The following is a 25435-nucleotide window of genomic DNA, read 5'->3' as shown; positions in this document are numbered from 1 at the left end:
CAAGCGCTATGATGAAACTGGCTCTCATGAGGACCGCCACAGGAATGGAAGACCCAGAGTTACCGCTGCTGCAGAGGATAAATTCATTAGATTTACCAGCCTCAGAAATTGCAGCCCAAATAAATGCTTCACAGAGTTCAAGTCACAGACACATCTCAACATCAACTGTTCAGAGGGGATTGTGTGAATCAGGCCTTCATGGTCAAATTGCTGCAAAGAAACCACTACTAAAGGACACCAAAAGAAGAAGAGACCTGCTTGGGCCAAGAAACACGAGCAATGAACATTAGATCGGTGGAAATGTGTCCTTTGGTCTGGAGTCCAAATTTGAGATTTCTGGTTCCAACCGCTGTTTCTTTGTGAGATGTGGTGTGGGTGAATGGATGATCTCCGCATGTGTAGTTCCCACCGTAAAGCATGGAGGAGGAGGTGTTATGGTGTGGGGGTGCTTTGCTGGTGACACTGTCTGTGATTTTTTTAGAATTCAAGGCACACTTAACCAGCATGGCAACCACAGCATTCTGCAGCGATACGCCATCCCATCTGGTTTGGGTTTAGTGGGACTATCATTTGTTTTTCAACAGGACAATGACCCAACACACCTCCAGGCTGTGTAAGGGCTATTTGACCAAGAAGGAGAGTGATGGAGTGCTGCATCAGATGACCTGGCCTGCACAATCCCCCGACCTCAACCCAATTGAGATGGTTTGGGATGAGTCGGACAGCAGAGTGAAGGAAAAGCAGCTAACAAGTGCTAAGCATATGTGGGAACTCCTTCAAGACTGTTGGAAAAGCATTACAGGTGAAGCTGGTTGAGAGATTGCCATGAGTGTGCAAAGCTGTCATCAAGGCAAAGGGTGGCTATTTGAAGAATCTCAAATATAAAATATATTTTGATTTGTTTAACACTTTTTTGGTTACTACATGATGTGTTATTTCATAGTGTTGATGTCTTCACTATTATTCTACAATGTAGAAAATAGTAAAAATAAAGAAAAACCCTTGAATGAGTAGGTGTGTCCAAACTTTTGACTGGTACTGTAATTCTAACAATATGGTGTTCAGAGTATCAAAAAACGTAGGACCATATGAATTTGGAGCATATATATTAATAAAGGCAATTTTGACAAAGAACGTAATATGAGCAAAACATTTGAGTGAACTGGCAATTCGTAATGTTTGAATCGATTTTCTGACCGATGCATACTACATTTGGATCAGTTTGGGTTCTGCGGACCGATGATGCACTTGTATCTTAAACATTTTAATCGGGTACCCATGCGTATCGGTGAATTGTTACATCCCTACTATGACTCATTGTTTGTTTTGCTCCAGCAGTTACATGGGGTTGGATGACGTTGCATGTAGTAGGTGCTGATCTAAGGCAGTTTAGCCTTTTCCCTCTGACGGGTTTGGTTAGAATTGGGAGAGGATAAGCTGATTCTAGATCTGTGCCTACGTGCGACTTGGTTATTCTTACCTCGTTAGAGACATCCACCACCAGGTTATCCTCACTCTTGTCCCCATCACTGTCCTATGAGACACAGAGGAGAGAAAGTCAGGCACACACTCTCTCTCACATAAACATCATTGCCCACCCTTCACTCCTTCCCTCTGTCAGGCGTACGCACAGACTAACACACACACATGCACACACATTACACACACCCAGGCTTGCACCCATACACAGATATGCCCACCCCTCCCTCTCTCCCTCTGTCTGTTTGGCCATATCACTACTTTATTCCTCTCGCTCCCTCCCTCTCTTTTTCTCCCCCTCTCTCTCTGGGAATTGTGGTGACAGGGATGGCACTTAGTCACCATGGCAACAGTGCGTTGATGTGATTATGGCCTGATATTTCCATTGACATCACGGTGGAGTGGCATCACCCCTTAATTATATTGAGCCAGATCAGGGCCATGGTGGAGAGGAGAGGAGACTATTCCTGGACATAGACAGACCGGAGCTAGGAGAAAAACATCCTGGACATAGACAGATCGGAGCTAGGAGAAAAACGTCCTGGACATAGACAGACCGGAGCTAGGAGAAAAACATCCTGGACATAGACAGATCGGAGCTAGGAGAAAAACATCTACATAGACAACAGCTAGGAGAAAATCCTGGACATAGACAGATCGGAACTGAAAAAACATCCTGGACATAGACAGATCGGAGCTAGGAGAAAAACATCCTGGACATAGACAGATCGGAGCTAGGAGAAAAACATCCTGGACATAGACAGATCGGAGCTAGGAGAAAAACATCCTGGACATAGACAGATCGGAGCTAGGAGAAAAACATCCTGGACATAGACAGATCGGAGCTAGGAGAAAAACAACCATTACATAATGTAGTACAGAGAGGCTGATGATCAACAGAGCTCCCTGTCCTCCCTTCACGAGAGGCTACATTGATGTGATGTTTGAGGCAGTTCTCATAGAGGAGCTATGTCAATCAGAATACTCACTCCACAGAGAGAGATCATGTTCACTAGGGTAATCTATTTTGGCCATCGTCATTGCATGTCTTACACTTCCAAGCTAGCATAATGTCTGTGACCCCTGGTTGACCTGTGATGTCAGAGACTTGGGACTGATACAGCATTAATACTTCAGTGCGGGTTTAATTGAATGGGGTACGTACGTAGTGAGGTGGGAGGGGCTCCTTGTCATCACAGCGCCTCCTCTTGGTGTCGCCCCCTCCCTGAGAGGAGGAGTACCCTCCCGACGGGCCCTGGCGCTCCTCCACTGGCTGGCTGTCTGTCGACGACACAGACTTACTCTGCACACACACACAAACACACGCATAAAAGAGAGCCGACACACAGCAGGTAAGTCATACAGAAAATGCAATCAAACAACATATAAAAAGTGAATTAACTTCCTCCCTGACACAGAAAAGTTAATATGACTCAAATATGACTGATCATTTTACAAGAAGCCCATTTTCTGGCTATTTATACTAGAAAGAGCATGGTGGTAATCACCATAACAGAGGAATAAAACATCAAAGTGGAGTATTATTTCTGGGGTCTATGTGGGCTAACTCTATTCTCTTTCATCGGTTGACTCCTACGGAACGTTCTGTTCTTGCGAACTGTGGAGGACACAGGCAGGAAGCTGGTTGGACGGATGAGACCAGAACACACAAAGAACCACAGTTTTCTCAACAAACTCCCAGTCTTCTCCTCCATCTGTCCCCCCTCTCTTCTCTCCCTCTCTTTTTATTTATTCCTCTCTATTTAAAATAAAAAAATTAATATTGGCAGGACTTAAATAAATACCAATTGATATGCATCTCTCCTTCCTTCCTCCCTCCCTTCCTCCGTCCATATTTTGGAGGATGTTATCACAAACCCGACCTCTTAAAGATTGGTCTTTAAGATCAGTACCGTTGGTAGGGGGGGTTATAAGATTACATATGGAATTGTTTTAAGATGGTCATACTATGGATCATTTAGCTGTTTGATTTATAATTTTTGGTCCCCTTCAGGTATATAAAAAATATATAAATAAATTATTTGATAAAATATTGAATTTGGACTTTACTACTATAGCCCAGAGAAACGCATTGAATAACAAATTCATAAATGGCTAAAAAAGACAGTCAAAAAATACTTTGTTTTATTCTTTTTTTTGTGCCCTTTTTCTCCCCATCTTTGTGATATCCAATTGGTAGTTACAGTCTTGTCCCATCACTGCAACTACCGTACGGACTAGGGAGAGACCAAGGTCGAATCCCATGCGTCCCCCGAAACACAACCCTGCCAAGCCGCACTGCTTCTTGACATACTGCTCGCTTAACTCGGAAGCCAGCCGCACCAATGTGTTGGAGGAAACACCATGCAGCTGGCGACCGAAGTCAGCTTGCAGGCGCCCGGCCGCCACAAGGAGTCGCTAGAGCGCGATGGGACAAGGACATCCCAGCCAGCCAAAACCTCCCCTAACCCGGACGACGCTGGGCCAATTGTGCGCCGCCTCATGGGTCTCGCGATCGCTGCCTGCTGCGACACAGCCCGGGATCGAATCCGGATCTGTAGTGACGGATCCAGATCTGTTTATTTTTTTTACACATTTAACCCCTTTTTATGGGTAGGCACAACACTACCTTCATACTTCCATACAGTTTTTAAAACCGGTATCGGTTATCTTCAGACAAGTCCTGTGACACTTGTGGGGGACGTAGAGCAAAACGGAGAGAATGAGAATCTCTCCCCTTTCAACAGTGGGGTCACATTATTTTGTAGCCCAAACGTTTCGGACACTACAAACAGAATTTGGCACATCAACGGTACCGACTTCAGTCAAGTCCCCTGATACTTATGGGGGTCGCAGAGCCAAACAGAGAACACCATTGTGTTCGTGAGAGTCTCCCCTTTCCATAGAGTGGTCATAACTGTTCGGACGCTACAGACGTTTTCGTGAGAAGATCGATTTTCTGGATGTCTCTTGGTCTGAAAAACACCGCTCTAGCTCTGCCACATTTCACCACAGATGCAGAAGTGCTACACTGGGGGATGTGGTGGATTGAGACGCATCCAATGCAAAAAAAACTGATACCTCTAGCTTAAACTGACCGATTTTGATGGGGATAAAATAAAATAAAGTAACTTAGACTGACGCACCAGTGCTTCAATGTGCGTCAATCGAGCATATTAAAAGATAAAAAGAAAGAAAGAAAAGGCTATTGCAAACTTCATTCATTTTCCCTTTCTTATAAAACAAAGAGTCAAAAGTTTCCCATTTTACTTACTCCCTTCACTATAGAGAATGCTCCCTATTTTATTTATTTATTCTCTCCTTTTTCTCTCCTCTCCTCCCACTTTCTGTTGTTATCAGAGTGAGTGTGAGGGAGGGCAGCTGTCTAGTAGTCTATTGGTCTGTCTGTTCCCTCAGTTCCAACACACCAAGGTTATATTCAACCACAGAGTAAGAGATGACCATACTACTAGACCCATACCACCATAATATTGTCTACATAGAACTGACCAGTGTTCTATTGGGCATGGTTGCAAAGCTACCGGTCATTAACCAATGTTACCGGAATCTTCAGTAATTTTCGTAATTAACAGTAAATCCATGGCAACTTATCGTAACTTTGGTAATTTATATTTGAATAACTTTTAAAAAATGTATTCATATGGTATTAATTTTTTATTGTCCACATTGTCCATGAGTTTCTAGTAGATACATCATATGGTTCAAGAGAAAAATAGCCTAATTAATGAAAAATGCATCTAATCAACAATGGCATTATTTTCAATGACCTCTGCAACTTGTCCAACTATTGACTTTTTTCACAACTGCCACCAGTTTAACGCCAAAACATCGACAACAAATACATATTGACATTGTGAAATAAATAAGTGTGTAAAAAAAAGGTTACTTCATGCTGAAGTAATTTAGGACAATGTTTTACAGCTTTGTCATTAGATTTTTGTTTTGTTTTCATCATCTTATTTAATTACTTCATATAGGTCAGAGATAATTACATATACCTGTGATAATCTGAAGTACCCAAAAGGGCCACTAGATGTCTTGTGATACATTATATAAAATCCTTGAAAGATACCAAAATTCTGTGAAATTCTGCCAAACTCCGAAAGTTTCCAGTAATATACCCTCTCTTTGTAACCCTACTATTGGGCCTTGGTTATGGAACAACAGCACGGTTCTACTGTTGTACTGTTCTACTGTTGTACTGTTCTACTGTTGTAAGGTTCTACTGTTGTACGGTTCTACTGTTGTACTAGCTTTACTAACTCTAGTGCTGGTCCTATTAATGGAAACTCTCCAACAAAACAGACCCTTTTAGAGTACCTCTGTAGCTCAATTGGTAGAGCATGGCGCTTGTAACGCCAGGGTAGTGGGTTCGATCCCCGGGACCACCCATACGTAAAAATGTATGCACACATGACTGTAAGTCGCTTTGGATAAAAGCGTCTGCTTTTTTTTTCACATAAACACACACTCACTCACACATACATACACACGCACGAATGTATACGTGTGACATGCACACACAAGCACACACACACACACACACAAACACAGAAGCATACACGCGGCATGCACACACACGCACGTGAGCATGCACGCACGCACACACACACACACGTTGGGGTTACTTACCCTGCTGGGTGCAGCCTCTGTGGAGGGAACAGAGACAGGGGAGGAGCAGTAGAGCGGAGGAGGGGTGAGCAGTAGAGCGGAGGAGGGGTGAGCAGTAGAGCGGAGGAGGGGTGAGGGGTAGAGGGGAGGAGGGGTGAGAAGTAGAGCGGAGGAGGGGTGAGGGGTAGAGGGAGGAGGGGTGAGGGTAGAGGGGAGGAGGGGTGAGGGGTAGAGGGGAGGGAGGGGTGAGGGGAGGAGAGGTAGGGGGGGGGGTGAGCAGTAGAGCGGAGGAGGGGTGAGGGGTAGAGGGGAGGAGGGGTAGAGGGGTAGAGGGGAGGAGGGGTGAGCAGTAGAGTGGAGGAGGGGTGAGGGGTAGAGGGGAGGAGGGGTAGAGGGGTAGAGGGGAGGAGGGGTGAGGGGAGGAGGGGTAGAGGGGGATTGACGTCAGTATAGATAATAATAACAACAGCCCCACAGCATGCCAAGGTCAACCTGAAAAAGGCCTGTCCCAGTGCAATAAAAACACAAGCTTTGTATTGTACATGTTTCCAATCTGCAGCGCTGCCCTCTCTGTCTCTGTCTCCTCTCCTCTGAGACACAATGCTTTCCATCTTGCCATTCATTCATTCAGCACTCATCTGTCTGCTCAGTCTCTCTCTCATTCTTTTTCTACACCAGGGTCCTACAGGTTTAACATCTAGCCACCCTCCATCAATATACGGCCTTGCAGGCAACAGAGTGACATTTGTTAGTTGTTCTATGTTTAATGAGCGTTGTTCCTCAAGATATTCCGCCACCCTTGAGTTCAATAAACTTCAACCAAGTGGTTATTTTGTATCAAAAGCTGAGATATTCCAGTACTACAGTTCTTCACCAGTGTCCTTCATGTGGAGGTCAGTCAGTGAGTCGTACCTCTTAGGTGCTCAGGGTCCAGGTGGTTGCGTTCATCCTTGGAGGCCAGGTGGGCTGAGACCCCCAGGGCTCCAGTGAGGGCCAGCAGACCTGAGCCTCCCCCCAGAGAGAGGCCTGACGGGTGGGGAGTCAGGGGAATACCTGGGGTGTGGTGAGACAGGTGCTGGAGCTGCTGCTGCTGTACACCAGGGAGACAGGGCAGGGGGAGGGGGAGGGGGGAGAAAGAGGAAAGAGAGAGGGAGAGAGAGAGAGGACAGGGAGAGAAAGATTGGAGAGAGAGTAGAGCAGAGAGAAGAAAATAGGACGGGGGAGAGATGGAGAGAGAGGGAGGACAGGAGGAGGGAGAGAGACCGGGAGTAGGAATAGAAAAATAGAGAAAAGATAGAGCAACAGAAAGAGAGAGAGAAAGAGTGGGGCAGAGAGATTAAGAGAGAGAGATAAATTAGTAGACAGAGGGAGAGAACAAAGCAGAGGGAAAAAAAGAGAAAGGATGGAGGGAGAGGAGAGGAGGGGGGTACAGACAGATAAAGAGAGGCTATTTTCCTTGGGTCTTATTACAGCTTGTTTGTGTGTGTGTGAGTGTGTTTGTGTGTGTGTGTGTGTGTGTGGGAGCTACAGTGGAGGGGCTTTCCAGTGAGAGCTTGTCTGAGCTCTGATCATATTACACTATACTTACACCCCAGCACTTTAAACACTGCAGAGAGAGGTGTGCATGCCACTGCCTGTAGACAGTGTCTTTGTGTGTGTGTGTGTGTGTGTGTGTGTGTGTGTGTGTGTGTGTGTGTGTGTGTGTGTGTGTGTGATGATGTTGATAGTGTCGCTGTTGGGGGTGTGAGGGTTGTCATGGTGACAAGAGGTGACCAGAGGTGACTCACCCCGATAATGGCGTTGAGTTCGGCCATAGTGACCTGCTTGGCCCTCTCCACTGCCTGGACCACCTGCTGTTGATGCTACACACACACACAAACATTATTTATCCCGCTGTGTGCTGCTCATTACATATACATACACTATACACATACACTATACAGTCATGGTCAAAGGTTTTGAGATTGACACAAATATTAATTTTCACAAAGTCTGCTGCCTCAGTTTTGATGATGTAAATTTGCATATACTCCAGAATGTTATGAAGAGTGATCAGATGAATTGCAATTAATTGCAAAGTCCCTCTTAGCCATGAAAATGAACGTAATCCCCAAAAAACATTTCCACTGCATTTCAGCCCTGCCACAAAAGGACCAGCTGACATCATGTCAGTGATTCTCTCGTTAACACAGGTGAGAGTGTTGACGAGGACAAGGCTGGAGATCACTCTGTCAGGCTGACTGAGTTAGAATAACAGACTGGAAGCTTTAAAAGGAGGGTGGTGCTTGAAATCATTGTTCTTCCTCTGTTAACCATGGTTACCTGCAAGGAAACACGTGCCGTCATCATTGCTGCTTGTAAGATTGCACCTAAATCAACCATTTATCGGATCATCAAGAACTTCAAGGAGAGGTTCAATTGTTGTGAAGAAGGCGTCAGGGCGCCCAAGAATGTCCAGAAAGCACCAGGACCATCTCCTAAAGTTGATTCAGCTGCGGGATCGGGGCACCACCAGTGCAGAGCTTGCTCAGGAATGGCAGCAGGCAGGTGTGAGTGCATCTGCACGCACAGTGAGGCGAAGACTTTTGGAGGATGGCCTGGTGTCAAGAAGGGCAGCGAGGAAGCCACTTCTCTCCAGGAAAAACATCAGGGACAGACTGATATTCTGCAAAAGGTACAGGGATTGAACTGCTGAGGACTGGGGTAAAGTAATTTTCTCTGATGAATCCCCTTTCCGATTGTTTGGGGCATCCGGAAAAAAGCTTGTCCGGAGAAGACAAGGTGAGCGCTACCATCAGTCCTGTGTCATGACAACAGTAAAGCATCCTGAGACCATTCATGTGTGGGGTTGCTTCTCAGCCAAGGGAGTGGGCTCACTCACAATTTTTCCTAAGAACACAGCCATGAATAAAGAATGGTACCAACACATCCTCCGAGAGCAACTTCTCCCAACCGTCGAAGAACAGTTTGGTGACGAACAATGCCTTTTCCAGCATGATGGAGCACCTTGCCATTAGGCAAAAGTGATAACTAAGTGGCTCGGGGAACAAAACATCGACATTTTGGGTCCATGGCCAGGAAACTCCCCAGACCTTAATCCCATTGAGAACTTGTGGTCAATCCTCAAGAGGCGGGTGGACAAACAAAAACCACAAAATTCTGACAAATTCCAAGCATTGATTATGCAAGAATGGGCTGCCATCAGCCAGGATGTGGCCCAGAAGTTAATTGACAGTATGCCAGGGCAGATTGCAGAGGTCTTGAAAAAGAAGGGTCAATACTGCAAATATTGACTCTTTGCATAAACTTAATGTAATTGTCAATAAAAGCCTTTGACACTTATGGAATGCTTGTAATTATACTTCAGTATACCATAGTAACATCTGACAAAAGTATCTAAAAACACTGAAGCAGCAAACTTTGTGAAAACCAATCCTTGTGTCATTCTCAAAACTTTTGACCACGACTGTATATACAAAAGTATGTGGACACCCCTTCAAATTAGTGGATTCGGCTATTTCAGCCACACCCGTTGCTGACAAGTGTATAAAATCGAGAACACAGCCATGAAATCTCCATAGACAAACATTGGTAATAGAATGGCCTTACTGAAGAGCTCAGTGACTTTCAATGTGGCACCGTCATAGGATGCCATCTTTCCAACAAGTCAGTTCGTCAAATTTCTGCCCTGCTAGAGCTGCCCCGGTCAACTGTAAGTGCTGTTATTATGAAGTGGAAACTTCTAGGAGCAAGAATGGCTCAGCCGCAAAGTGGTAGTCCACACAAGCTCACAGAATGTCCTCAGGAAGCAACGTCAGCACAAGAACTGTTCGTCGGGAGCTTCATGAAATGGGTTTCCATGGCCGAGCAGCCACACACAAGCCTAAGATCACCATGCGCAATGCCAAGCGTCTGCTGGAGTGGTGTAAAGCTCGCCGCCATTGGACTCTGGAGCAGTGGAAACGCGTTCTCTGGAGTGATGAATCACGCTTCACCATCTGGCAGTCCAATGGACGAATCTGGGTTTGGCGGATGCCAGGAGAACGCTACCTGCCCCAAAGCATAGTGCCAACTGTAAAGTTTGGTGGAGGAGGAATAATGGTCTGGGGCTGTTTTTCATGGTTCGGCTAGGCCCCTTGGTTCCAGTGAAGAGAAATCTTAACGCTACAGCATACAATGACATTCTAGATGATTCTGTGCTTCCAACTTTGTGGCAACAGTTTGAGGAAGGCCCTTTCCTGTTTCAGCATGACAATGTCCCTGTGCACAAAGCGAGGTCCATACAGAAACGGTTTGTCGTGATCGGTGTGGAAGAACTTGACTGGCCTGCACAGAGCCCTGACCTCTGGGCTGAATTGGAACACCGACTGCGAGCCAGGCCCAACATCAGTGCCCGACCTCACTAATGCTCTTGTGGCTGAATGGAAGCAAGTCCCTGCAGCAATGTTCCAACATCTAGTGGAAAGCCTTCCCAGAAGAGTGGAGGCTGTTATAGAAGCAAAAGGGGGGACCAACTCCATATTAATGCCCATGATTTTGGAATGAGATGTTCGACGAGCAGGTGTCCACATACCTTTGGTAATATAGTGTATAATTTACCTGACATATGTTTTGTAATCTCATTTACAAACACACCATTTGCCACATACTGTTCACATAATACAAATATCAGAACAAACACACACAAGAAAACAAACTGTACGCACATGCAGTACAAATGTATGCACTGATTGAGCTACCAGACACACACACACGGACAAAGTCACACATACCCACACAAACATACGCAGCAGGATTACACACTCAAACGACCCAAAAACCTATTTACTCATTCAAATGCACACACACACTGCGTAAACACACACACAAGTGAGGATACACACACAGAGGCAGTATTGATCAAGGTAAAACAGTCGCCAGCTCTGTGACCTTCCCTTCAGTGGACACACACACACACACGCAAACAAACAAACACTGTATTATAAGGCCAGTGCAGCCAGGTTTTACCAACAATTGTTGAATCACCACATTTTTGTCACAAACATTGTAGTCAATGGGATTTGGGTCAAACATATTAACCCCAGTCAAAATAACATGGTAAGAAACTGATTTGGGTCATTGTATATGCGTTGATAGATCAAATAACTACCATGAGTTATTGAACAAAAGGGCAATCAACCATTCACAAAAACAGTGTATACATTTAAAAGGCAATCTGGCTAATATAAATGAATAGTAAAAAAAAGATTACAATTATGGAAACAACATGTTCATATGTCTTGACAAACACAGACCAATATGTTCATATGTCTTGACCATGTGTTAGCCATTGTAAAAAGGTGTGTGTGTGTGTCAGTGATACTTACCTCCTGAGATAGGAAGGGGATGATCTGAGCACAGATGGCACTGAGACGCTTCACAATCTCCGCCTGCAACACACACACACTTCAGTCTCATCTTATGTTTCATACCAGGTAATATAGCACAACATTATTCATGCCCTTAGGGTAATATGTTTCAGGGAAGCAGCAGGAGAAACATACACATACATCAATGAAAGTACAGACCCTTTGTCCATACCATCTCATACAATTATCAAAGTTAGATCATTTCATTGAGGCAACTCCGGTTAGTAAACATGTGATGGAGGTAGTTTGGTGACAACTTAGCTCCTCAAGCTCATGCCTAGGCTTTAGATCAGCGGGCTAACACAGTCATGTGGCATGCAGGTGACCTGATTTCAAACCCAGCCTACCACAAGTGCATGAGAGAGAGAGAAATAATACAGAAAGAGAGAAAGTGTAAGAGAGGCTTTGAAAGGCCAGCTATGGTATTAGACTCCACTTTCTCATGTAGCTCTCTCCCTCTCCTCACTGCATTCTATGCCATTCTTTCATCCATTTTCTCTCGCTCGCCCAGGCCCATTGAAAATTCTCTCTCTAGGTGTGAGGACATTGAATTGTTGTCTATTCTACACACACAGCCTAACACAACACACACACACACACACACACACACACACACACACACACACACACACACAAGGAAAAGCACTAACATGGCAACACACACGACATACGGTCGGAAGGAAAATGTACAAATGAGCATGCACACACACGTCCACGCACACACACACACACACTACATGCCTCACCTATTTCTGCCCTGAGACTCATTCTGTTGTCTTCTTCACTCAGGCATTCTCTCCCTCTTTAACAGCCTTCCCACTGAGCCATTATTACCCTATTCATCCTTTACCTTCCTTCATCTCTCTCTATCCTCCCTCCCTGCCTGCCTCCCTCCGTGATGGCTGTCTATCTATTTGTGTGTCCTCCATCCCTCCAATCTAACACATGTATCTGACTCACAGAGGAGACAAACGAGATTAGAGGACACAGGAAGTCCTGACACCCCCTCTACACTGACTGACAGGATCTTATTTATACACCCATCTCAATACAGGCCAAATTATACAACACAGCTCTCTGATAGATACATCACTCTGTTCAAAGGGGAAAGAAGACCTAGCTAATTATATAACATGGATGTGTGTGCGTGCAGACTGACTAGTGTGTGTGTGAAAGGGAGAGAGAGGAAGGGAATAGTATTTATAGAATAATTAACATATTACTTATGTTGTGCTGCTCAGTGAAAGCCGGTAAAGCAGGTAGCAGGGGCACAGGAATAGGGACTCTCCTATTGACCTTGAGACAGAGTGGGTTTATTCTCACTGGACTGTGTCTACAATAAACTGTATTGATACTGTGCAACAGTAATACATGTAGCTAGACACAGACAGAGATGCAGTTATAAGAAATCCTGCTACGCCCTCCGTCGAACCATCAAACAGGCAAAGCGTCAATACAGGACTAAGATCGAATCCTACTACACCGGCTCTGGCACTCGTCGGATGTGGCATGGCTTGCAAACTATCACGGATTACAAAGGGAAACCCAGCCGCGAGCTGCCCAGTGACGCAAGCCTACCAGACGAGCAAAATCTATTCTATGCTCGCTTCGAGGCAAGCAACAGTGAACCATGCGTGAGAGCACCAGCTGTTCCGGACGACTGTGTGATCATGCTCTCCGTGGCCGATGTGAATAAGACCTTTAAACAGGTTTACATTCACAAGGCCGAAGGGGCAGACGGATTACCAGGGCACGTACTCAGAGCATGCGCTGACCAGCTAGCAAGCGTCTTCACTGACATTTTCAACCTCTCCCTGACCCAGTCTGTAATACCTACATGTTTCAAGCAGACCAACATAGTCCCTGTGCCCAATAATGCCAAGTTAACCTGTCTGAATGACCATTGCCCCGTAGCACTCACATCTGTAGCCATGAAATGCTTAGAAAAGGCTGGTCATGGCTCACATTAACAACATCATCCCAGACACCCTGGACCCCTCCAACTCGCATACCGCCTCAACAGATCCACAGATGATGCAATCTCTATTGCACTCCACACTGCCCTTTCCCACTTAGATAACAGGAACACCTACGTGAGAATGCTGTTCATTGACTACAGCTCAGCGTTCAACACAATAGTGCACTCCAAGCTCATCACTAAGCTAAGGGACCCTGGGACTGAACACCTCCCTCTGCAACTGGATCCTGGATTTCCTGGTGAGGGTAGGCAACAACACATCCTCCTCGCTGACCCTCAACACGGGGGCCCCTCAGGGGTGCGTGCTTAGTCCCTCCTGTACTCCCTGTTCACCCACGACTGTGTGGCCGTGCATGACTCCAACACTATAATTACGTTTGCAGACGGCACAACGGTGGTAGACCTGATCACCGACGACGATGAGACAGCCTATAGGGAGGAGGTCAGAGACCTGGCAGTGTGGTGGCAGGAAAACCACCTCTCCCTCAACGTCAGCAAGACAAAGAAGCTGATCGTGGACTCAGTGGTGGAAAAAGTACCCAATTGTCATACTTCAGTAAAAGTAAAGATACCTTAATAGAAAATTACTTCAAGTAAAAGTGAAAGTCACCCAGTAAAATACTACTTGAGTAAAAGTCTAAAAGTATTTGGATTTAAATATACACAAAATGAGCAAAAGTATGAGGACACCTGCTTGTCGAACATCTCATTCCAAAATCATGGGCATTAATATGAAAGTGGTTCCCCCTTTGCTGCTATAACAGCATCCACTCTTCTGGGAAGGCTTTCCACTAGATGTTGGAACATTGCTGTGGGACTTGCTTCCATTCAGCCACAAGAGCATTAGTGAGGTCGGGCACTGATGTTGGGCGATTAGGCCTGGCTCGCAGTCGGCATTCCAATTCATCCCAAAGGTGTTCGATGGGGTTGAGGTCAGGGCTCTGTGCAGGGCAGTCAAGTTCTTCCACACTGATCTCGACAAACCATTCTGTATGGACCTTGCTTTGTGCACGGGGGCATTGTCATGCTGAAACAGGAAAGGGCCTTCCCCAAACTGTTGCCACAAAGTTGGAAGCACAGAATCGTCTAGAATGTCATTGTATGCTGTAGCATTAAGATTTCCCTTCACTGGAACTAAGGGGCCTAGCCCGAACCATGAAAAACAGCCCCAGACCATTATTCCTCCTCCACCAACCTCTACAGTTGGCACTATGCATTGGGGCAGGTAGCGTGGCATTGCGCATGGTGATCTTAGGCTTGTGTGCGGCTGTTCGGCCTTGGAAACTCCTTTCATGAAGCTCCGACAAACAATTATTGTGCTGACGTTGCTTCCAGAGGCAGTTTGGAACTCGGTAGTGAGTGTTGCAACCGAGATGATTTTTATGCGCTATGCGCTTCAGCGGTCCCGTTCTGTGAGCTTGTGTGGCCTACCACTTCGCGGCTGAGCCATTGTTGCTCCTAGACATTTCCACTTCACAATAACAGCACTTACAGTTGACCGGGGCAGCTCTAGCAGGGCAGAAATTTGACGAACTGACTTGTTGGAAAGGTGGCATTCTATGACGTTGCCACGTTGAAAGTCACTGAGCTCTTCAGTAAGGCCATTCTACTACCAATGTTTGTCTATGGAGATTGCATGGCTGTGTGCTCGATTTTATACACCAACAGGTGTGGCTAAAATAGCTGAATCCACTCATTTGAAGGGGTGTCCACATACTTTTGTATAAATAGTTACTTAAGTATCAAAAGTAAATGTACTTGCTCAAATATACTTAATTATCAAAAGTAAAAGTATAAATCATTTAAAATTCCTTATATTAAGCAAACCAGATGGCACCCTTTTCTTATTTTTTTTTTTTTAAATGTACGGATAGCCAGTTGCACACCCCAACACTCAGACATAATTTACAAATGAAGATCCCTGATCTGGCGGACTTACTTTGTGTTTAGTGAGTCCGCCTAGATCAGAGGTAGTAGGGATGACCAGGGATGTTATTTTAATAAGTGTGTGCATTGGACCATTTTCCTGTCCTGCTAAGCATTGAAAATGTAACGAGTGCGTTTGGGTGTCAGGGAAAATGTATGGAGTAAAAAGTACATTATTTTCTTTAGGAATGTGGTGAAGTAAAAGTTGTCAAAATTATAAATAGTAAAGTAAAGTACAGATACCCCCCAAAAACGATCTACGTAGTACTTTAAAGTATTTTTACTTAAGTACTTTACACCACTGCGTGGACTACAGGAAACGGAGGGCAAGCACGCCCCCATTCACAATGACGGAGCTGTAGTGGAGCAGGTCGAGCGCTTCAAATTCCTGTGTCCACATCACTAAGGATTTATCATAGTCCACACACACCAACACAGTCGTGAAGAGGGCACGACAATGCCTCTTTCCCCTCAGGAGGCTGAAAAGATTTGGCATGGGCCCTCAGATCCTCAAAAAGTTATACAGCTGCACCATTGAGAGCATCTTGACTTGTTCCATCACCTCTTGGTTTGGCAACTGCTTGGCATTCAACCGTAAGGCGCAACAGTGGGTAGTGCTGACGGCCCAGTACATCACTGGGGCCTAGCTCCCTGCCTTCCAGGACCTCTATACCAGGCGGTGTCTGAGGAAGGCCTTAAAAACTGTCAAAGACTCCAGCCACCCAAGTCATAGACTGTTCTCTCTGCTAACGCACAGCAAGCAGTACCGATGCACCAAGTCTGGAACCAACAGGACCCAGAACAGCTTCTACCCCCAAGCCAGAAGACTGCTAAATAGTTAGTTAAATAGTTAACCAAATATCTACCCGGACTATCTGCATTGACCCTTTTTGCACTAAATTTTTTTTGACTCATCACATACGCTGCTGCTGCTGTTTACTATCTGTCACTTTATTCCTAGTTATATGTACATACTGTATCTACCTCAATTACCTCGTACCCCTGCACATCGACTCAGTACTGGTACCCTGTGTATATAGCCAAGTTATCGTTACTCATTGTGTATTTATTATTACTTTTATTATTACGAGTTTCACTTTTCTATTATTTCCTTATTTTCTTTCTCTCTGCATTATTGAGAAGGGCCCGTAAGTAAGCATTTCACTGTTAGTCTACAAAGCATGTGACGAATAAAATTGTATTTGATTTGATTTAGACAGAGAAACTAATCATTTAGTTGTTGACGAGCCAACAACACAACCATGACTGCAACTGATCCTGGATCTGTCAGACCAAAGTATTGGCAGCCTGCTACAAACAGAGATCGCACTGCTTCCTCTCCTTAATCTCTTTTTCACTCCCGTCCTTTCTCTCTCCCCCTCTTTCTCTTCCACCAGCGTAGGCCAGGTGTCAGCAATAACAACATGGACTTTCTCTGCCAAACGAGTGCATAGCATGCTGACTACACCGCTCGCGTTACGTGTGCGAGTGTTGCAAAATAAATGTACACATACATGTTTTCAATAATTTCATCCAAACTGCTCGCGTGCATCAACGAGCGTCTGCGTAGCCAGGCGCTAAAATAGTACTTGGTTCTATTTGTGATGCTTGACGCGCTGCAAGTCCCGCCTCTCCCATCTCCTTATTGTTTTTTAAGAGCATATACCCACGTGGCTATTTGAAAGCTGAACTGAGGTCCACACTCCAGTCCAGTTGGTGGTGGTAATGCACCTTAAAGTTGGTTGCAAACCGCCATTTCAAGTCAGACGAAGAAGAAGCCTGAAGGAGGAGAGATTACTAGAAACTAACTAAATGTCGCCTTTTATCTGTGGATTAATTGTCAGAGTAGAGAACACACGATTTTGTGTGACTGAAAATGGGTCAAATTCTACAGAGATCCAGGAAAAAAAAGGACCTTTCAGGTAAAATAACAACCCAATGTTTATATCCCAGGACAAATTAGCTAGCAACAGCAAGCTAGCTAGCTTGCCCGGCACGTGCATGCCTGGTGTAGTCAGCATGTAAGGGAGTTTTGGCAGGGCTGTGAATAGAGGGATGGATGAATGGGTGGATGGATGGATACAAAGGAGGAAGAGAGAGCTGGTCAATAAACACCTGAGGATAAATAATCTGCCAACAGAACACTACTGTCTCTTTGTCTGGCAGAGAGGGGGCGAGATGAGGAGAGGAGAGAGATGAGGATGAGATAGATGATGAGGAGGAGATAGATGAGGAGGAGGAGAGAGTGAGGAGGAGAGGAGAGAGATGAGGAGAGAGATGAGGAGGAGAGGAGAGAAATGTGGAGGAGAGGAGAGAAATGAGGAGGAGAGGAGAGAAATGAGGAGGAGAGGAGAGAGATGTGGAGGAGAGAAATGAGGAGGAGAGAAATGTGGAGGAGAGGAGAGAGATGAGGAGGGAGATGAGGAGAGATAATGTCAGTCTATCTTACGCTACATTTAGAACAGAGCAGCAAATCACCCTAAATTCTTACAAAATGAGGGAGGAAGAGAAGATGGATGAGGGGGAGGACTGGTGTGTGGAGCACACCAGTCAATCACTGCCTGAGGGAGACACAAACACGAACTCATGCACACACACACACAGGTACGCACGCGCACACACATACACACTCAGCGTGCTCCCCCATCACCAGATATGTTTCAGAGTCACAATTAATACAGTGATCTGAAACACCGGAGTCATTACTGAGACTCTGAAACTAATGCAAGTGGATCATCAGTATGACATAGACAAGCTGCAGTAAGCTTTCCTGGAGCATTTACTTTATAACATGATGCAAATGCTTTGCTAATAAAGCTTTGTGAAATTGAATGTGATTGGAGTGGGGGGGTGATGGGGAGCAATGGTGCATTTGGGCAATGCCAGCTGTGTCTTTCCCTGAGCCGCAGTGTGGCTGTGCTGGTCAGCTTTAGAGGGAGGGAGGGTGTGTGTGTGTGTGTGCGTGCGTGCGTAGATGTGGGTGTGTGTTATGTGTGTGAGTATTTTATGTGTTTGTGCGTGCCTTCCTGACTGCAATGTATCTCAGTGTATGCTTGCATGTTTAGCAGGAGTCCCCCCAGTCCCACTCAGCCCTGTAGCACCAGATAGAGAGAGAGATCCTGGTCAGCCAGCCCTAGTCTAGCCTTATCTCCCTCCCCCTGATGCCTAATGGAACTGCTCTCCTCTCTCTGCAAACACTTCAAGACAAATATTAGTAACCAATGACGCGCTAACGAGCCACTGGTTGTGGCCACAGATCAAAAAAATAACTGATCTCTCTCTCTCTCCCTCTCTCTCTTTCTCTCTCTCTCTCTCTCGCTCTCTCCCCCCCTTCCTCTCCCTCCTGGGCAGAGCGCCAGCCCCCCTTCCCTCCTCTCTGATTGATGGCCCCTCTATTCGGGAAGAGGAGGAAGAGAAACATACAGAGGGAAAGAGGAAAGGAGAGCAGTAAAGCACACATTCACAAGCATGCACACACACACCGACAACAAACACAAACAGTGCAGAACAGAGCACACACACACACACATAGACCTATGTACTGAGCAAGCAGACTCACACAGTGAGACCCATCAAACAGTTTGTTTACTATCCTTGTGGGGACCAAAACATTTATTTCTATTCAAAATCCTATTTTCCCTAACCTTAACCCTAAAACTAAACCTAACTCCTAACCCTAAGTGTAACCCTAACCCCTAAGCCTAAAATAGCTAAATGTCTCCACTTGTCCGAATTTTCCTTGTTTTAATATCCTTGTGAATACATCTGGTCCCCACAAGGATAGTTAAACCAAAACACGCACACACACAAAACACACACACACACACACTGAAAACACACAAACAGCGGCTCTTAAGCAGACAGAGAAGCCTTTATAGGGCATCTGTAAAAATGCAGTCCTGCGGACAAATTTCTGCCTGAGTCCCAGTTCTTAACAATATCTCTCCTAGGCTTCCCAGCAATATAATGCGCTTACCCATTACTCTGACGTTCATATTCACACACTGCCAGCTTACCAGCTTGGCCTGACAGACTGCTACAGCTTTAAACTCCTGTCCACCACAAAGCAATTATACAATACACAACTAGCCCCGTACACTGGCCACACACACACACAGAACAGATACATACACACACTGTGGAAGCACACACACATATACACCATGGTAGTACACACACAGCTGAAAGTCACTGGAGTGTACCGTACCGTACAAACACAGACACATACTGACACACACATGCAGGCAAACACAGACATTTGTTTATGCTTTCAGTCTCACACACATGCATGTACACACACACACCTGTAAACACGCACACAGATGCATTCAGGCACGTACACATACACACACAGATGGGCTCACACACAAACACCCAGCAGGGCATGTGCAGCTACTCAGAGGCCTTTTGATCGAGTGACAAACCCATTATGCTAAAAGGCTAGCTTCCTGGGAATCTCTCTCTCCCTTTCCAAATGAGCTTTGTTACACACACACACACACACCTCTGGATTCAGGTCATAACGCCAGCCAAGCACAACCAGAGGAGGATGTGTATTAATCTGAATTACATAGAAACATGCACTGGGCTGTCTGAGCACATAGCTAGCGGTAATTAGGCATGAGCGAGAAAAAACACACACACACACATATATATATTATGCAGATGCTAGAGCACACACATACTCACACACTTTTCATAAAACCCTCTCACTTTCTCGGTCTCTAACTCTCTCTCTTTCTCTCGCTTACACACACATATGGATGGAACAGGAAGGAGCGCCAGCTGCTTCATCTGTCCTTAGGAGTCTACTGGGGATAGAGCAGAGCAACTCTAAAAACATCACACACACCCCAGCCTTCTGTAGGCAGTCATCACTAACTACAGTGCCTTCAGAAAGTATTCATACGTCTTGACTTATTACACATTTTGTTGTGTTATAGCCTGAATTAAAAATATAGTTTTTCTCTCTCACCAATCTACACACAATACCCCATAATGACAAAGTGAAAACATGTTTTTAGAAATGTTTGCAAATGTATTGAAAATGAAATACAGAAATAGCTCATTTACATAAGTATTCAGACCCCTGAGTCAACAATACATGTTAGAATCAACTTTGGCAGCGATTACAGCTGTGAATCTTTCTGGGTAAGTCTCTAAGAGATTTGATTGTACAATATTTGCACATTATTCTTTTTTAAATTCTTCAAGCTCTGTCAAGTTGGTTGTTGATCATTGCTAGACAGCCATTTCAGGTGATTTTCAAGCCGATTTAAGTCAAAACTGTAACTAGGCCACTCAGGAACGTTCAATGTCGTCTTGGTATGCAACTCCAGTGGGTTATTGTCCTGCTAAAAGTGGTCTTCCAGTGTCTGTTGGAACGCAGACTGAACCAGGTTTTCCTCTAGGAGTTTGCCTGTGAATAGCTCTATTCCATTTATTTTCATCCTAAAAAGAACTCCCTAGTCCTTGCCGATGTCAAGCGTACCCATAACATGATGCAGCCACCACCATGCTTGAAAATATGAAAAGTGGTACTCAGTGATGTGTTGTGTTGGATTTGCCCCAAACATAACATTTTGTATTCAGGACATAAAGTTAATTTCTTTGCCACATTTTTTTGCAGTTTTACTTTAGTGCCTTATTGCAAACAGGATGCATGTTTTAGAATATTTGTGACTTGTTTCAGGAAACTAGGTGTATGTTGCACATCACTACTTCACAGGAGAAGCAATTCAACGTAAAACCTTTTTTTTAATTAAAATGCATTTGTGGGCAGAAATGCCTTCTGGAACATGTGAACTTTAATTTGCCTTAATAACTAACTTGTATGTCACCTGTAACGAATAAAATTGTTAAATTATGAGCCTAGTTGGTTTAGCCACGGAAAAAGACAGGAACCTTCCCGCTAGCCAAGAGATGAGTTCGGATTGGTCTGCCATGTAGCATGCTTCTGTCTATGAGCTGCTCAGTATGTGTAGATAATCCTTTCTACTGCGGCTTTTTTGAAAGATATCATGAAGAACTGCAAAATTGTTGCTACTGCTCTCCACTTTCTGGAGGACGATTGTGCCATGCTGACTCTCTCTGACTCTGAAAATGAATCAGACGATGAGGAAATCCCTGACTTAGGTAAAAACATTTTCATTGAACCAGATATTGTAGTCTTCTGATGACAGTGATGGGGAAGAAACGAGGATCAACAGTGTTGTTGTCAAGGAAGAAGTTGACCGAGTTTTGAAATCAGTGGAATGCCTGGTGGATGCAGATTATGATAGCTAATGAGATGGAGAATATTCAGGCGTTAGATTGAAAATAGGCGAAGGGAGTCGAAAAGAGAACACACAGAACGCTGTTGTATAAAACACCTGTCTCCGGATTACATCTTCAAACTGAGGGCAACCATGGCATCCGTGACAGAGAGGGAGAAGCGTTCATTCATGTATATGGTTAAGAGTCTAGCTAGCTACATTTTCAGATATTATACGTTTCTCATTTTGTCAAAGTAATTTTCATTGCAAGTTAAAGCGTACTGTTAGCTAGCCAGCTAACGTTAGCTGGCTGGCTCGCTAGCTAACGTTACGTGTATGATCTATGTAGTAATATTATTAGTATCTCAGAAATCCATTGCATGCATTGCTAGTTATAGCCTAATGTTAGCTAGCTAGCTAACATTAAACCTAGTTGGTTAGCTTTAGCTACCTGCAGATTTATGCATGGTGGCTAGCTGGGATTATTGCCGCGTTCAGAACAACTCGGAACTCGGAAATCTCAGATTTCCAACTTCAGCGCTTTCAAGACAACTGGGAACACTGAAAAAAATTAGCTCCGACTGGGAAAAATAGTTTTGAACGTCATCCAACCCGGAATTCCAACCCGGAACTCTGACCTCTTTCTAGAGCCCCAACTTTCTGACATGAAGATCACTGACGACGTCATGATTTGACCTCGTATTTTTCCAATTGTCTTGAAAGCACTATTAGGTTCATTGTTTAGCTAGCAAAGCTAGCTACATATCTAAACAAAAGACTCCACTTCACCAGATGATTACATGACCGACCCATCAGGTTAGCCAGGTGTGTCTGGGGGTGATTACGGTCATCTATTATATTTCATGAACATGTGTACATGTCTGGACAATAGTGGCTGTGGGGTGGTTATAGCATTTCTTTCACATGACCCATCAATTTAGACAAGTGTGTCTGGGTAAGAATCATCTAATAATTATAAAATATTTATACAATATTTATCTGGACACTTTCTATTTTGATATTGCTACTATGCAAGTAACCATTTCACTGTACCGTTTACACCTTCTGTATCCTGTGCATGTGACAAATAAACTTTGATTTTATTTGATATCGTGTGTGTTTACCAGAGACGGTAATGTGAAGAACAACATGACCTGCACCAAAGTTAGATTAGGATATAGGCCAAGGACTAGATAGTGTATTTATGCTACTACTTTCACTACTTTCACCACTTTAAGTTTTGATATCTTTGGTTGTTTACTACACTACCTTACTCACTCTGTTTAGCACATGGCCTCAAGTGAATCCTTAAAGATGGATGAGCTGAGGCTTAAGAGGGTGTGAACGATGCTGAATCAGTGTAAACAAAGAAGAGCTCTCCAGTAGGTGTACCAAAACTTTCAAGGGCCATTTTCTCAAAAGTGGGGTTACAAGTTTATCAACTTTTAAAGCAGAATTACTTTCCCATTGTTCCTCAACTGCAGTGTATGATATACCATACCTGAATCAGCCTCCTGTGATCGAGCTGATCTAGGGTGTAATCATTAGTCCAACAGTTGCAAATGAGAGTTTCTATTAGACAAATTCAAATATGTTTATACCCGTTTCATTTAAGAATGAATACACCCCTGATCACACGCAAACACAGTTGGCTTTCATAGCAGTCACATAAAAACAGCATGATCACTTTGCTCATTGTATATACACTGCTCAAAAAAATAAAGGGAACACTAAAATAACACATCCTAGATCTGAATGAATGAAATAATCTTATTAAATACTTTTTTTCTTTACATAGTTGAATGTGCTGACAACAAAATCACACAAAAATGATAAATGGAAATCAAATGTATCAACCCATGGAGGTCTGGATTTGGAGTCACCCTCAAAATTAAAGTGGAAAACCACACTACAGGCTGATCCAACTTTGATGTAATGTCCTTAAAACAAGTCAAAATGAGGCTCAGTAGTGTGTGTGGCCTCCACGTGCCTGTATGACCTCCCTACAACGCCTGGGCATGCTCCTGATGAGGTGGCGGATGGTCTCCTGAGGGATCTCCTCCCAGACCTGGACTAAAGCATCCGCCAACTCCTGGACAGTCTGTGGTGCAACGTGGCGTTGGTGGATGGAGCGAGACATGATGTCCCAGATGTGCTCAATTGGATTCAGGTCTGGGGAACGGGTGGGCCAGTCCATAGCATCAATGCCTTCCTCTTGCAGGAACTGCTCCAGCCACATGAGGTCTAGCATTGTCTTGCATTAGGAGGAACCCAGGGCCAACCGCACCAGCATATGGTCTCACAAGGGGTCTGAGGATCTCATCTCGGTACCTAATGGCAATCAGGCTACCTCTGGTGAGCACATGGAGGGCTGTGCGGCCCCCCAAAGAAATGCCACCCCACACCATGACTGACCCACCGCCAAACCGGTCATGCTGGAGGATGTTGCAGGCAGCAGAATGTTCTCCACGGCGTCTCCAGACTCTGTCACGTCTGTCACATGTGCTGTGTGAACCTGCTTTCATCTGTGAAGAGCACAGGGAACCAGTGGCGAATTTGCCAATCTTGGTGTTCTCTGGCAAATGCCAAACGTCCTGCACGCTGTTGGGCTGTAAGCACAAACCCACCTGTGGACGTCGGGCCCTCATACCACCCTCATGGAGTCTGTTTCTGACCGTTTGAGCAGACACATGCACATTTGTGGCCTGCTGGAGGTCATTTTGCAGGGCTCTGGCAGTGCTCCTCCTGCTCCTCCTTGCACAAAGGCGGAGGTAGCAGTCCTGCTGCTGGGTTGTTGCCCTCCTACGGCCTCCTCTACGTCTCCTGATGTACTGGCCTGTCTCCTGGTAGCGCCTCCATGCTCTGGACACTACGCTGACAGACACAGCAAACCTTCTTGCCACAGCTCGCATTGATGTGCCATCCTGGATGAGCTGCACTACCTGAGCCACTTGTGTGGGTTGTAGACTCCGTCTCATGCTACCACTAGAGTGAAAGCACCGCCAGCATTCAAAAGTGACCAAAACATCAGCCAGGAACCATAGGAACTGAGAAGTGGTCTGTGGTCACCACCTGCAAAACCAGTCCTTTATTGGGGGTGTCTTGCTAATTGCCTATAATTTCCACCTGTTGTCTATTCCATTTGCACAACAGCATGTGAAATTTATTGTCAATCAGTGTTGCTTCCTAAGTGGACAAATACTTATTTCCCTAATTAAAATGCAAATCAATGTATAACTTTTTTTACAAGCATTTTTCTGGATTTCTTTGTTGTTATTCTGTCTCTCACTGTTCAAATAAACCTACCATTAAAATTATAGACTGATATTTTCTTTGTCAGTGGGCAAACGTACAAAATCAGCAGGGGATCAAATACTTTTTTCCCTCACTGTATCTACGGGCTCTCCTCCTCTCACCTTTTGCTTGTGGACTTCAGTGCACAACACATCAGCTCTCTGTGACCAGGCGAAAAAACCTTTCCAAGCGAAACCTTCATATCATGACCGCTAACCGCTACACAGCCTACATCAGTCACGTCATAGTAAACTAGAACTAACGTGTTAGTAAACCCACAACAATCATGCAGTACAGTGTACAGTCAGAAAGCAGTCTATCAGTTACACCGGCAAGCCCCGGTGGCAATAAATTAATAAAAACAAAAGCTTACCTTGACTTGAAAGAGTTCCAGTGTTGGATAGCTATAGCCAGCTAGCTAACATAGCATCCCTCTCTGTTTGAGTAGGACTAACTTCTCTCTC

At 44.8% G+C, this 25435-nt stretch overlaps 1 protein-coding gene across 3 annotated transcripts in view; it reads right to left on the bottom strand.

Annotated features, from left to right (window-relative positions):
• LOC121540338 (transducin-like enhancer protein 4) overlaps positions 1-25435 on the bottom strand; it is an 80235-nt gene that overhangs the window by 23502 nt on the left and 31298 nt on the right. For 2 of the 3 annotated variants that reach the window (XM_041849139.2, XM_041849141.2), the window contains exons 5-10: positions 11478-11540; positions 7899-7973; positions 7024-7201; positions 6133-6149; positions 2645-2782; positions 1481-1534 (exon numbers count right to left, since the gene is read on the bottom strand). In XM_041849139.2, the coding sequence (XP_041705073.1) occupies positions 1481-1534; positions 2645-2782; positions 6133-6149; positions 7024-7201; positions 7899-7973; positions 11478-11540 (525 nt within the window). The remainder of the gene's footprint in view (positions 1-1480; positions 1535-2644; positions 2783-6132; positions 6150-7023; positions 7202-7898; positions 7974-11477; positions 11541-25435) is intronic. The other variant, XM_041849140.2, reaches the window with a different exon arrangement.

The sequence above is a fragment of the Coregonus clupeaformis genome, unplaced genomic scaffold (genome assembly GCF_020615455.1).
Source record: "Coregonus clupeaformis isolate EN_2021a unplaced genomic scaffold, ASM2061545v1 scaf0068, whole genome shotgun sequence".
NCBI lineage: Eukaryota > Metazoa > Chordata > Actinopteri > Salmoniformes > Salmonidae > Coregonus > Coregonus clupeaformis.
Note: the sequence above shows the minus strand (reverse complement) of the source record. Positions and strands in the feature narration are given on the sequence as shown.